This window comes from Bipolaris zeicola (genome assembly GCF_000523435.1).
Source record: "Bipolaris zeicola 26-R-13 unplaced genomic scaffold scaffold_400, whole genome shotgun sequence".
NCBI lineage: Eukaryota > Fungi > Ascomycota > Dothideomycetes > Pleosporales > Pleosporaceae > Bipolaris > Bipolaris zeicola.
Genome location: NW_006912449.1, coordinates 1 through 12,918, shown reverse-complemented (window position 1 = coordinate 12,918; position 12,918 = coordinate 1). Strand labels below are relative to the sequence as shown.

Genomic DNA, 12,918 nt, shown 5'->3' with positions numbered 1-12,918 from the left:
AGACAAAATATTAGCAATCGCAGCAGCAATTCTTTTATCTTAATCTGAAAATTAAATATGATTTGGTGGAGTTGCACGGTGTTGAAATTGGGCAAAAAAGTAGTGTTGGTGCGCCCAGACGCTAGTGCGAACAGACTTTTGAGTTAGTACTGTATGTCAGTTACAAGATTCCTTACTGTCCTCCCAGTCGATGCTCACCATGCTCATTCACCGTTTGTCGCGACACGCTATATTGCCCCGCGGGATACCGAGATCTCACCTGTTCAGGAGTTCCTGTGGGTCGCACAGCGAATAGAATTCGGTCAACATACAAGTCGGTATTCTTTCTATATTGGGTTGACTCGGACACTGTTTGGTCTCCGGGAATGTTCTGGGTTGACACAGAAGCGTTCCGCGCATGTGAAGGGGTGGGCGTTTGAGTAGTAACGGTTATACTATCATGAGCGTCGTTCACTTGCGCATCAACATTTGTGGGGGAGGGAATGGTCGATGATCGCGAGTGACCATGTCCAGCATGTCTGCCCCTTGCAGGCCTTGATGCCTGGGTTTTTCTTGCTTTCGCGGGCGAGAAAACGCATCCCAGCCCTCGTTTCTGTCGTGATTAAGTAAGCCAAATATATTGGCCAATATGTATGACAGAAGAGTCTTGGCATACGGTACATAAAATGCATTTCTCGTCTTGCTGGTTCTCTTCTGTAAGTAGTAAGCATCGGGGTGCGGGAGAGATCAGAGCAGGATTCTACGAACTTAGACAACGCACTTTCCAGGTTCTGCAGTTATCACAAGTACTGAGATATTTTTTGGGACGTGAACTGTCGACGGTGCTTGTAGGAGAGATCATAGTAAGTCAGCAGGATGGAGTTAAGAATGACGCACCAATCGATGCTAGCAATAAGTAGACAAGACGCTCCGAAAGGCGAGGAACTTTGATCCCTAGAAGCTGTCGGCTGAATGCATGCTTATCATTGCCAGGTTTATCAGCCTTAGTGGCAAGCTAATGTACCCCGCTTTTTCCAAAACTGAGATACGTTGCCGAACGCCTCAATGTTCCTCCTTCGCTTAGAATTCTGGAGTGGTAAGGTGTGTCGCAGATAGGCACAAAACATATCAATCAGAGTGAGTTGAGACGAATCCTTTGAAGTTGCGTAATGTTTATGTGGGGCTAAATGCTCTGTGCACGTGACTGTAGCCTTATCAGCCCGAGTGGTATCCGGTAGATCTCCGATGGATCTCCGAGGGCAAGGCTTTCCTGGTCTTCCAGTTCAGAGTATCGTGATAAGACGCTACTGAATCGACCTACTATCAAACTCTAAGACTTCACGCAATGCAGTATGTAGTCTCCTTTTTTCATCAAATGATAGTGTAAGAGTAAAATTCTGGGCTAGGATAACATGTACAGTCTGAATTGTAGAAACGAATAGTGATAATATAACGACTAAGACACTGTAATGTCAGCTGAGCCTGAGCTTCCAAATCCTTCAGTCGATACAATCTGATAAGCGGCTTCGCTGAGAGGGTTGTGGTTCAAGCCGTGCGCAGCATACGCATTGTAGTGGTTTGCGGTGGTGACGGTACCGCTGGAGCGCTTGTTCTGGCGGATGGACCAGTTCTGAATGTAGTTGTTTCCGCGGTCGACCGTGCAGATCTGGTATTGGCTGCCATCACTGGTGATAGTGCCAACCGTTTTGCCTTGGCTGCACGGGTTGTACGAGCCGTAGTCCTCGAGAATCTATTCAAAGTGTAAGACAAGAGTCTAGCGAGCATAAATGCCACTTGGTGACAAATGGATGACCTACGTAGTTTTCGCCGTGCTGCGACCAGGTGTAGACAGCTAGATAGAAGTTGCCTTGTGCCTTGACGTTGCCAGTGAACGTAATGTTCCTGGGCTGTGCAGACTTCCAGCCCTTGCCAGATGTCATATCGGAGATGCCCGACCATGTCACAGAGTACCCGCCAGCCGCCTTGTTTGTGTAAGTTGCGGTGCCACGCTGGCCGTCAGTCCCTGTATGTCAGATTAGTAAGAATACTCTTGCATCAAACGACATCGTCACTCACAAAACTGGTAGTAGAAACCGTTGTTGGTGCCCGAGCTGTTAGGGCTGCTGCGCTTCGAGATAGTGACGTCGGCGGGGCCATCCACAGGGGCAGCGATGACGCCCATAATAGTCGCGAAGGCGACAAGACCGGCTGTAAAGGAGACCATGATGAGTATCTTCGGAAGGTTTTTGTGGAAGCGATTAGAGTCGATGAACTGTACTTAGTTGGATCCAAGGGCAGACACTTCCTAGGGCAGACACTTCCTTGGTCTGAACCACTACTCTTTATATCCAAGTGATGTCTCCTGATTAATCAAATCCTCATCGGGCTTCCAGCTCGACTACCTCTACTTAGGTAAAGCTTAACCCGCCCTAGATCCGATTTCATTAATTCCAAGTCGGCAAGTCAGTTAACATTGGCTATAGGGAACAATTTCATTCCGTATCTAACAAGGGTGCGCGATTTTATCCGCCTACCAAGGGGCATTCTGTCTCGGTTCGATACTGGTTTGCAAGAGATTAAGCTTCACAAGTCCTGCCGATATTGCTTAACCCTAGGCTAAGCTTCACACAATAGATTGACCTGACCCACTTTTGTTTAAAAATGTGTGGGGAACTCCTCGAATACACAGGTAGTTATTCTCCGTGTTAATGTCGGGAGACCTGCCATACCAGATCTGTGCAGACTAGCGGGTAAATACGCGTGGATGGCTGAGGATCGTGTTTCAGTACCTTGGCTGCGCCCGGTGGTTGGTTGCATTGCGCGAACACGAGACTAGAACTTCGTCACCACTAATTGGCCGTCACATTCGAAACAAGCACGTCAGTCTGCGATCCATGTTGGATTAATTCTCCAAATCGTTGGAAAAATCTAGAACAAATTCATTAGTTAGAAGTTGACCCACTGTATACTAATATGCTTTGAATATGTATAAAAACGCGTGTACTTCTTGCATTTTAAAAGCAACGTAATTTCGTATACTCAGTTCATAAATGCTAGATTGGCCAGTCTAGCAGTTATGTTTTTTTTAAATTAGCACCATAACCTATGGCAAGACAAATACTGAATCGTAAGATGTACAGACTGTACGGCTGTATCAGTCAGCAATGCGTCCATTCCCAACGGAGTCGATCTTTGCTTACCTGAAGAGCAGTCTAACTGCGGGTACTTTGCCTTGAATTCTTTGCTGAGCTTCCACTCACATACCGTGGCCAATCTTTGGGCTAGGCTTGTCATTTTCGGACGGAACCTGGAGTCCAAGGCCGCCAAGGGCGACTCGATACGTGTGCTCGCAGCGAGGTGCTGGCCCTGCTCAGCGCTGAAGAACCAGGAGAAATCGTTGCCGGTACTACATTCTTGTATGCGCCTCAACAGTTGCCGCGAGAGAGCCTCCTCAACAGGATCGGCAGCCCAGGATTGAAAGTCACGGTTTACCCGGTTGATCTCGCAAAAGACCCAGCCCTTGTCGTTCGCCGACCGCGGTACCTGAGTGTCGGCGGTGGACAAGTTGGATTGTGCACCCTCGTGCAGATGCTGAAACTGTCCCCAGATATGCACCGCTACTTCACGTTCAGGAATTTCGACGACCGTATTAAGCACAAGGTCCCGGGACAACGCGTCAACATCGACCCTGTGTCCAATGAGTAGACTCTGGTCGCGGATCTCAGGCCAGGGTTGAAAATCGACAGTAGGATTGAGAGTGTTCCCAAGAAAATGGATCTGCAATGGCGTAGGCCAGAATGGTTGCGGCACTAAAGAGCGGTCTGCCTTTGCGAGTCGCCAGTAGATCACTCTCTCCATATATGCGGCGCCATTGACTCCATAGAGGTATGGTTGCATTACTGCACATGTTGAAAGCAGATTTACAATCGCGACTGCAACCAACTGTGTAATCTGGTCCGTAGTAAGATGTGCTACCATGACCGTATCCAGTATACGTGCTTTGCAGTTCAGCGCCGCTTGGGACATTTCGTTCGAGAACTCGGTAGCGTTGCGGATGGTGATCTTTTCTAGTGGCGCCAAAGAATATATGTCCCAGGGCGAGGGACTGGTCGGTAGAGGCATTATTTTAAAGTTATAGGCAGAAGTCTGCTGGTCGTCTGGCAGCGTATTAAAGAACTCTGTATCCTCTTGGAGCTGGACACTGTCTCCTTGCTGGAAATGGAAGTCTTGCTCAAATGTAAACAGTTCGCTATCGCCTCGCTCTTTGTCGACCGACGACGCGTCGAGAAACGCCTGTACATCACCACTCTCTACACTCTATGTCTCCTGTGGAGGTGATGCTAAAGAGATATGGTTTTGCTTCGGAGACTCTCTAGACATAGTAGGCATATTCTCTTGTTGCGTTTCTGAAAACCAGTTGCTCGACGACGATAACCTGCGCCCAAGAAACTCCTCAAATATAGGGTCATCGGCGGCAGTAGCCGCGGTGTTACTCAAACTAAGCAGTTTCTTCCGCATGCGGAAGAGGGCGTCCTCCATCCGTTGGTTCTCTCTAGTGAGCTTTGCCTGCGCTTCGAGCAGCATCGTCAGTCGTTCAGGCTCAGCGACAATCTCCATCGTGTCTAATATTCTGTCAGCATGCCGACTGCTCGCGGCTCTTCGCTCTCGAAGACATTGTTGTGCGATCCGGTTCTGCGTCCTCTTTCTCGTCACACTGGCTTCTTTGGAAATGCCTCCACGACTGTTGCGGCTCTCATTCTTGCTAGTCTCGGTGTTACTGGTTTCGTTGTTGCTGCCTTCTCGCTTGGACGCGGCGCCCTTCGAACTTTTCATCCTGGGAGGCATTGCAGACGCGAGTAGTAGGTACTGGAGTTCAAGGTGTTTTTATTAGTCTAATCCACCGCCACGGGTAGTCGGGCAAGGAAGGTTGTATATCAATCATAGTACGTCAAGCGAATGAAACGCTGTTTAGTACCGGGAAGCAGGGTTATGTTTCCCCATTGAGGGGACCCCCGCAGTCCAAGAATGATTGGTTGATGAACCTTCATAGATCACAATAAGCACTCCAAGTGTGGCCCTTAATTCGCTATCTCCGGACTAGCTAAGCGCATTATCGAGTATTTGAGCACGAAGATTGGCTGAATCTGCTGTCACTTGGCCAAGGAACACCGTTGGTCGTGAAAACATAGCCCTGTCCCCCTGGACAAGGATCATGCAGACGCCCATGTGACGCGCTGACGCGCCAATGCAGTCAGAAACCCGGATTTACGTGTTACTACCGCCGTGGGCCCAAGTCTGTAGCGTGAGTACTAGTTTCCTCTAGACTCGATCGTTGTCTTACTACACCTACTGCAGGTCGAGAAAACTGCATCATAGGACGCAAAGTCCTGAACGGCTTGATGGTTTATAGTATGCGCTTCAGCTGCCAACCGAGACGAAGTGAGGGCCGAGAGCAAAGCCGGAGTGGAGCGAAGGCCGAATGAATTCGGATGGACTAACACCATATTCGTCTACCGCATACGACGCCCCTGTCACTCCACCCTAGTTGAGGAATTATATAACCGCCATGCTCATTAGGTATGCAAATGGATAGGGGATATCTTTTCAAAGGCGGGGTAGAGGTCGCTGTTATGTACGTACTACCGGACGGCCGGATCTAGCGGCTCCGCATCTCCACTATGTGTCGTCTATTTCTAACGCGTTTGAGTACTTTGGTTAGTTCTGGTTGAATCGCCTGTCATGTTTTTCTGACATGGACGAACCTGCTGTTGCTTTGGTACTGAGGCGTAGGCTTTTTTATAGTGTATCTTGAGAGTCTCAGTGTCTTCTACGTAGGCGTAGCGCCCCGTTTCCAACCTATCTTAATCCCGCAATCCCGCCGCCATGCTGGAAGCTTGAGGACGACGACAACGCGAACACTGGCGTTTTCTCTGGGGGGCTTGCATCAATCATATTAAGTTGCTCGCTGCTGTTGTGCATCCGAGCATATTCCGCGCTATTTTCATCGTTTTAACATTGATTCTTTATAACGCTGACATCTTGGTTTCTCGTATGCGTCGATCAGGGTAGAAAATGCGACACGCGTTCGCGCGGTTCTATCTAGCAAGACTAGCACTTTGGTTAGAAGTTAACTTCATACTATTGGACGGAGGAATCTTGCCCCTGCTTGGGATTATACCAATCAGAAGCGCCTGAGATCGTGGGGCATTGTTGCGACTGTTGAAGAACAAGTAGATGATCGCCCTCTCAAGTACGCACAGAGCTGAACTCAATGAAGAAAGCCACATTTATTCGTCGTGTGAGACAAAGAAGACATGTCATGACGGTCGGTGACAATGATATGATCGCCTTCTCGGAAGGATCCGTGTGCGTTTACATAGGACCAGGCTGGTTCGACCACGGGCGCGCATGCTGCTCTACGATCTACCGTGACTTCTCCATAAATCGCCCTGTGTGCAAAATTGAGCAGATTACCACGCCTGCAAGTATGACCAAATTAGGCATTCGATAGAAATGGTGGAACACGCCTTTCTAAGAGACCATTTCGCTCCTAATTGAGTAAGATATCCTTTCTCTCCATTCAATCGATTCACGAGGCAGATGTCGCACCTTCTATAATCAATCTATCACTAGATTTACACATCTAACTATATCCTTCTTCACTGACCCTTCATTGGATTATGTGGTGTAAGGTTTGCAAACACACCGATACTAAAGACCTGCATCGCAGCGCGAATCCAATCGGGCATTGCAAGCAGAATCACTGCGAAGCCTGCCGAGGCGAGAACGAAAACGTTCCTCGCTCTCCCTGCGAGTATAATGTCCGGAATCTGAGTTCCAACATACTCTGGTATCAGGGCAGACATACCGAGGCCTAGCTTGATGCCTGCGAACATCTTGGTGTCAACAGCGCCGGGAGAGACGCAGGAAACGCGGACAGAGCGTGATTTGTGGATGTATCGAACCTTGCCATAAAGACCCTCGTAGATAGCTACGGCGGCTGACTTGGTAGCGGAATAGTCCGTTAGACCGGGCGTCCAGGTATATCCTGCTTGCGAGGCAACTATGAGGAAATAACTGTGGTTATTTTTAATCATGCTTGGCATGAAGGCTTTTGCCGTCCAAAGGACGGCCAGGTTGTTGACGCCGAAAGTCCTTCCGTGCGTCAGTGATGATCTATGCAAAAAACAGAAACATATGGCTTTATGGAAAAGAAAAGACACACAATTCAATGGCCTCCTTGGAAGCTTCAAGGACTGGCTTGCCCCTGCAAATGCCGGCGTTGGCGATGGCAACGGTCGGTTCGTCAACCTCCTCTCGAATACGTGCGGCGACAGCTTGCAGATTGCTATAGCTAGTGATGTCACACTTATAATAATGCATCTTCTTACCTAGCATCCACATACACAAATCAGAACTGCCGAGTGATTGCGCATTTCAGAGGTGACCTTCACTGACCCGGTGTGTACGAAAGGGGGAGCACGTCTAGGACAACGACTGTAATGTCTCAAGCCTGGTAATATTTGACGATTTCCCCACCAATTCCGCCTGCGCCGCCCGTCACCAGTATAACCTCCTTGTCCCAATCATAGTTCGATGGGGCATTGCCCCCGTTCAGCGCTCTGCGGGACAGCCATTGATTCACCAAAAAAGCTGTAACCAGGCTGCCTCCAAGGAGACTGCCATTCCATAAGGTTCGTGCGGTTTTGGAGGTAACGTTGAACCTCGGGGCTGCTGCTTTAAGAGTTGAGGGAAAATCAACGATCGAGTTGAGGACATTCATCTCTGCTGCGTGATGATTTGTAAACCTTGGAGAAACACAGTTGGTTTATATGACGCTGCGAGGCCTCAAGATTAACTTTGTACCTTTTTGCAGTAGATCGGTGCTGCTAGGAATGATTATATACATTGCAATGGCACCCCGGTGTCACTGCGGGTACTGTCATCTTTTCCTGACATGTGTTTGTGACGCCCATATTTATTTCACCCCAGGCCCCACTGCATCAAACTCAAGTTGGTCCGATCACTTGCGCGAACACTTGCACTCAATACCGGTTTATACATGCGCCCTGTAACTTGGGCTTCTTTTCACCAGCAATAAAATTCCGTATCAGCAAACAGATTGAGTCGAAACCAAACATGGGGAAACCTAACATCGCGACGCAAAATGGCCACTCAAAAACAGAACAGGATTTCACTGCTATTCACCGCGAGCTAAATGCTAATTTCGCCTCGGGCAAAACGAAATCAATCTAATGGCGCAAGTGACAGCTGAAACAGCTATGGTGGATGATCGAAGACAACGAGCGCGAGATCCACGAAGCCCTGGCAAGCGACCTTGGACGACATGAAATGGAGAATTGCACGACCGATGTAATGGGGATCAAGATGGATATTCTCGACCATATCAATAACGTGGAGAAATGGGCGGTAACAGGGCCTGTTCCTGGTTCTGGCATAGTTGGGTTTATTAGTAGAGCGCGTATCCGGAGAGAACCACGCGGCGTCGTGTTTGTAATCGGCGCCTGGAACTTTCCTTTTATTCTTACATTACAGCCCGTCATTGCCGCCATTGCCGCCGGTTGCTGCGTCGTTATCAAGCTATCGGAGCTCGCAACAGCATCTGAGAGGAGCATGGCGTCCTTGGTATCGAAGTACATGGACCAGTCGTGCATTCGTCTGGTAACGGGAGGACCAGAGGAGACGACGCGATTCTTGGAACATAAATTCGACTACATCTTGTTCACAGGTTCAACAAAGATCGCTCGCTTTGTCGCTGCTGCTGCTGCAAAGCATCTCACACCGGTAACTCTGGAGCCGGGCGGTCAGTGTCCTGCAATCATCACCAAGACCGCCGATATCGAGCTGTCTGCGAAACGCATCGCTCTTGCCACGTTCAGTAACGCGGGCCAAATTTGCCTCAGTGTCAACCACGTTCTCATCGGCCCAGCCGTGCACGACGCCTTCGTCGCCCGGCTAGAGCACTGGACGCGAAAGTTCGCTGCTGCAGGCCAGATGTGTCGAATCATGAACCAAAGAAACCACGATCGCCTGACATCGCTCCTCGACAAATCCCACGGCACCATCATCCGCTGTGGTCCGGGTCCTTCGGGAGACTGCGGCATGGCACCCGTCATTGTCACTGGCGTGAAAACCACCGATGCCATTATGAGCGAAGAGCTTTTTGGCCCAATATGCCCCGTTATCGCTTGTAGTACCGAAAACATCATTGCTGTGACCAACAACCTCCCCAGGCCCCTGGCCCTGTACATCTTCAGCTCCGATAAGAAAGAGACCGAGTACATCCAGGACCGCACCATCTCGGGCGGCGTCACCATCAACGATACCTTGTTCCACGCGGGCATACCCAATGCCTCCTTCGGAGGCGTGGGCGATTCGGGCATGGGATTCTTCCATGGTGAACACGGCTTCCTTTCTTTTACGCACCTGCGGACTGTTGCCGCGCCGCCGACTTGGCTCGACCGTTTTATGGGCTTCAGGTATCCCCCTTTCAATACTAAGAATAAGGGTATGTTTGCTATCTCGAACATGGGTAAGTTTCAGAGAGGCGAGACGCTACAGGATCAAAAAGTAGGGTTTGGTAGGCCATGGCGCCGTGCAGCCCTTGGACTTTGTTTGGCAGCTTGCCTTGCGTACTACTACCGGTATCCTGCCATGTACGAACGGGCCCTGTCTTATGCTCGAAACGCGCCCCCTAGGTTGAATGTTAGTTTATGATTAGTTTGGACGCAGCAGTAGTTTACAAAGACGCCCGTATCTATCATATCCCGCCTATCATATGCATTCTTATTTCATTACCAACATCAACACAAATGGCAATATATCATGATCGAGAACTTCAAATTGTCCTCGACACCGATCCACGTAGTAGGGCAAGTACTTAGGGATACAGATAACAGAGGTTGCGTATATTGTTTTCCTAATAAGCTATTACAGACCATTATGCTGGGGCAGCCCCAACAAGACATGAACCGGACTGTCAGAAAGACGTGACATAAGTCGCGCCTGTAGCACCAGCTACCAGCATACTTTATCCTAAGATGCATGTATTATTCTTAGCCATGTATTCTTGGCAACCAGAACGAGCATAAGACTCTGCTCTACTATAAGAACTTGCAAATAGGTCTTGAAATTCATGTTGCGATGTCTCTTAACTGAACTATGAAGTGCAATGCTATTTCTGTGTAATTAGAATCAAGCACTTCGAGCAGGCCACTCAGGGGCGTACGCGCCGTGGAAACAAATGCCAATGTCGTATCCAAGCGCTGTGACGTCCAACTTGGCCGGGGAGGTGACGAATCTAAGCATCTCAAGCTTTCCATCCGATCGGCCATAGTTACTCTCTTTTTCCTCGAAATACTCGGGCTTGGATAGCGCTGGCGTGTTTGCGTATGCCGTCCGTAGATACTTGGCCATGAGGGCTCCCATGTCATCCGAGCGGCGGGGCGCAAAGTCGGGATGCAGTGCGTGCAGGCTGGCCTGGACCTCTGGAGGGAGCTTGCCTCGGCTCAGAAGAAATTGGTTGGTCTGGTTCAAAGACGGGTCGACGGTGTAGCTACCTCCCTAGTTTGCTCTCCTGTTCACGGCAGCCAGGATGCCGAGCAGACCCGCGATGCCCGTCTGGTAGTCTGAGTTCGGCAGCGGCGGCACAATGGGTTCCTCGAGGCCCAGGAACTCGCCCATTCCCCAGGCGACGCCAGTGAAGCAGTCGGAGATCTGCTGCCAACCTGAGCGCGAGGCCAACGGGCCGTGCCATCCGTAGCAGTTTTCGCAAACGACGATGATTCCGCGCCCGCGCCGCCTGGCTAGGGTGCGTAAGTAGGATTCACCAAAGCCGAGACGCTCCAGGGCACTGGGCCGGTAGCCGTCAAGTGCAATGTCGGCGTCGAGAATGAGCTGTCGGAGCGTCTGGCGATCCTTTTCGGATTTCAGGTCCAGAGATACGTCGCGCTTGCCGAGGTTGCCCTCGATGAGGAGCGGTCCCATGTCGGGCTGCGTGGTGCACGACACACGAATCACAGTTGCCCCCAAAAGAGCAGCCAGCTTAGCCACAGTGGGTGCGGCGATGACGCGTAAGAGGTCTAGGAGACGCAGTCCTTGCACAGGAGACGTGCTAGATCGCACAGCTCATGTTCTTGTCAACGCCGGCGGCATTCCCAATTCGTGGCAGTTCCCCCCGATCCCCGGAATTGACAGCTTCAAAGGACTTCTTGTCCACTCGGCTGCTTGGCCTAAAGAAGGCCTCGAATTAGAAGGCAAGACCGTTGGTCTCATCGGTAACGGCTCATCTGGGATCCAGATCTTGCCCACCATCAAGGACAAAGTAGGCAAGCTCGTGACATTTATACGAGAAGCAACCTGGGTGGCACCACCACTGGGCGGTATAACAAGTACTCGGAAAGTGAAAAGCAGCAGTTTTCCGAAAACAAAAAGGCACAACTTGATATGCGCAGGAAGGCTGAGGCTGCTGCCAACAGTATGTTTGACATCTTCCACTGTGGTTCCGAGCATCAACAAAAAATGCGCCAGTACATGGAAAGTCTCATGTGACAGCGGCCCGAGAATCCGGAGCTTGAGAAGGTGCTGACTCCGGAGCGGCCCGTCGGGTGCTGCAGGCTTACGTCCAGAGCGAACTACCTTGAATCTCTAAGAGACGATAATGTGCAAACAGTTTTTGGGGAGATCACCGAAATCACACCAGCGGGCGTCGTGTGTGACAACAGCAAAGGCGAGTATCCGGTCGATGTCCTCATCTGCGCAACTGGGTTTAACACGACATTCAAGCGACTCGCTTATCGATCCTGTGCTCAAGAGATCTACATAGGTACGCATACGCATACGAATACGCATACGCTCAAGGACGGATAACGTCCACAAGCGGTCCGGTCACCGATGCGAAGCTGATGAGCTAGGCTGTGTTTGGCATCACGCGTTGCGTCATTCTAACGCATTGCAGGGATTCATTGTGAACCTGAACAGAGGGCACAGCCCGATATAGGGAAAGAAAAAAGAACAAAGCCTATACCAAGACTTCATTCCCGGAAAGAGATACACCGAGCTAGTAATAAAGCATACTTCACCCCAGATCTTACTGGCATGACGGAAAACCACTGCAGAATTTACCACCTGCTTCCTACCAAATATTATGGAATCGTACAGTGTACAAAGTGTGGGACTACATAGAATAAAGTTAAATAATAATATATTGACTTAGTATATACCAGTAGATACTCATCTGCTACGACTTGGTGTATAGATATACGTGAAGTTACTTGCTTAGTTGCCTGCTTAAAATACCTCACCTGTTATCCGGGAGAACTAAGACCGAAATCTTGACACTAGGAGCTTGATATTATCCCGACTCAAGATCCTGCTCAGCCATCCGAACTAGCATCATGCGAGTCACCAACCCTGCCCGTCGTTCTCCCTACGAATTGCAAGCAAGGTCTTCGGAAGGATGATGGACATGCTAACAATCTGGGGTCCCCGCACTCCGTGTTCAAAACTTAGTTTAATTTAATAGACAGATGCAATGTGGATCCAGTCCGGGGGTCGGCTTCGCACGTGGTCCGAAGTAACTACCCTGGCTCCGAATATACCATTTAAATAGCTTGATATCCAACAATAATGCAGCGACAACATTGTCTCCTCGCCTGTCGTGAACAATGAAGCATTTGATTCTTTCTGCGTTGTTGTTACCTACAGTTCAAGGGATTTCAGGGCATAGCTCTGCGTCAAGTAATGTGACTGCTCAATTCAGCAACCCTCCAAATCAATACCACCGAACACCAACTTTGTGATTTTATGGTACCCTTCAAAATAATCCAATTTTTGTTAGAAATCACTCCTCAAGCGCCTAATAAGGCAATTCACAACTTATATCGGGCCCAGCCCTCCCTCTGACAGAGAGATGGCGGT

At 49.7% G+C, this 12,918-nt stretch overlaps 6 protein-coding genes across 6 annotated transcripts; 1 reads left to right on the top strand and 5 right to left on the bottom strand.

The window, feature by feature from the left end:
- Nucleotides 1-1,435: 1,435 nt before the first annotated feature.
- COCCADRAFT_10008 (glycoside hydrolase family 11 protein) lies at nt 1,436-2,203 on the bottom strand (the record flags this gene model as incomplete). The annotated part of the gene is made up of 3 exons (XM_007720107.1): nt 1,436-1,729; nt 1,797-2,002; nt 2,056-2,203. The coding sequence occupies 3 exons, from the start codon at nt 2,201-2,203 to the stop codon at nt 1,436-1,438; spliced, it is 648 nt and encodes a 215-aa protein (XP_007718297.1).
- An 879-nt stretch (nt 2,204-3,082) lies between these two features.
- Nucleotides 3,083-4,101, bottom strand: COCCADRAFT_10007 (uncharacterized protein; the record flags this gene model as incomplete). Its single annotated transcript, XM_007720106.1, has 2 exons — nt 3,083-3,120; nt 3,180-4,101. The coding sequence occupies 2 exons, from the start codon at nt 4,099-4,101 to the stop codon at nt 3,083-3,085; spliced, it is 960 nt and encodes a 319-aa protein (XP_007718296.1).
- A 195-nt stretch (nt 4,102-4,296) lies between these two features.
- COCCADRAFT_10006 (uncharacterized protein) lies at nt 4,297-4,824 on the bottom strand (the record flags this gene model as incomplete). Its single annotated transcript, XM_007720105.1, has 1 exon — nt 4,297-4,824. One exon carries the CDS (start codon nt 4,822-4,824, stop codon nt 4,297-4,299), a length of 528 nt encoding a protein of 175 aa, XP_007718295.1.
- A 1,814-nt stretch (nt 4,825-6,638) lies between these two features.
- On the bottom strand, nt 6,639-7,762 carry COCCADRAFT_41870 (uncharacterized protein; the record flags this gene model as incomplete). Its single annotated transcript, XM_007720104.1, has 3 exons — nt 6,639-7,134; nt 7,205-7,370; nt 7,519-7,762. The coding sequence occupies 3 exons, from the start codon at nt 7,760-7,762 to the stop codon at nt 6,639-6,641; spliced, it is 906 nt and encodes a 301-aa protein (XP_007718294.1).
- Nucleotides 7,763-8,268: 506 nt separating this feature from the next.
- On the top strand, nt 8,269-9,717 carry COCCADRAFT_41869 (uncharacterized protein; the record flags this gene model as incomplete). Its single annotated transcript, XM_007720103.1, has 2 exons — nt 8,269-9,580; nt 9,623-9,717. The coding sequence occupies 2 exons, from the start codon at nt 8,269-8,271 to the stop codon at nt 9,715-9,717; spliced, it is 1,407 nt and encodes a 468-aa protein (XP_007718293.1).
- Nucleotides 9,718-10,194: 477 nt separating this feature from the next.
- On the bottom strand, nt 10,195-10,986 carry COCCADRAFT_31114 (uncharacterized protein; the record flags this gene model as incomplete). Its single annotated transcript, XM_007720102.1, has 2 exons — nt 10,195-10,487; nt 10,608-10,986. The coding sequence occupies 2 exons, from the start codon at nt 10,984-10,986 to the stop codon at nt 10,195-10,197; spliced, it is 672 nt and encodes a 223-aa protein (XP_007718292.1).
- Between the last annotated feature and the right edge of the window lie 1,932 nt (nt 10,987-12,918).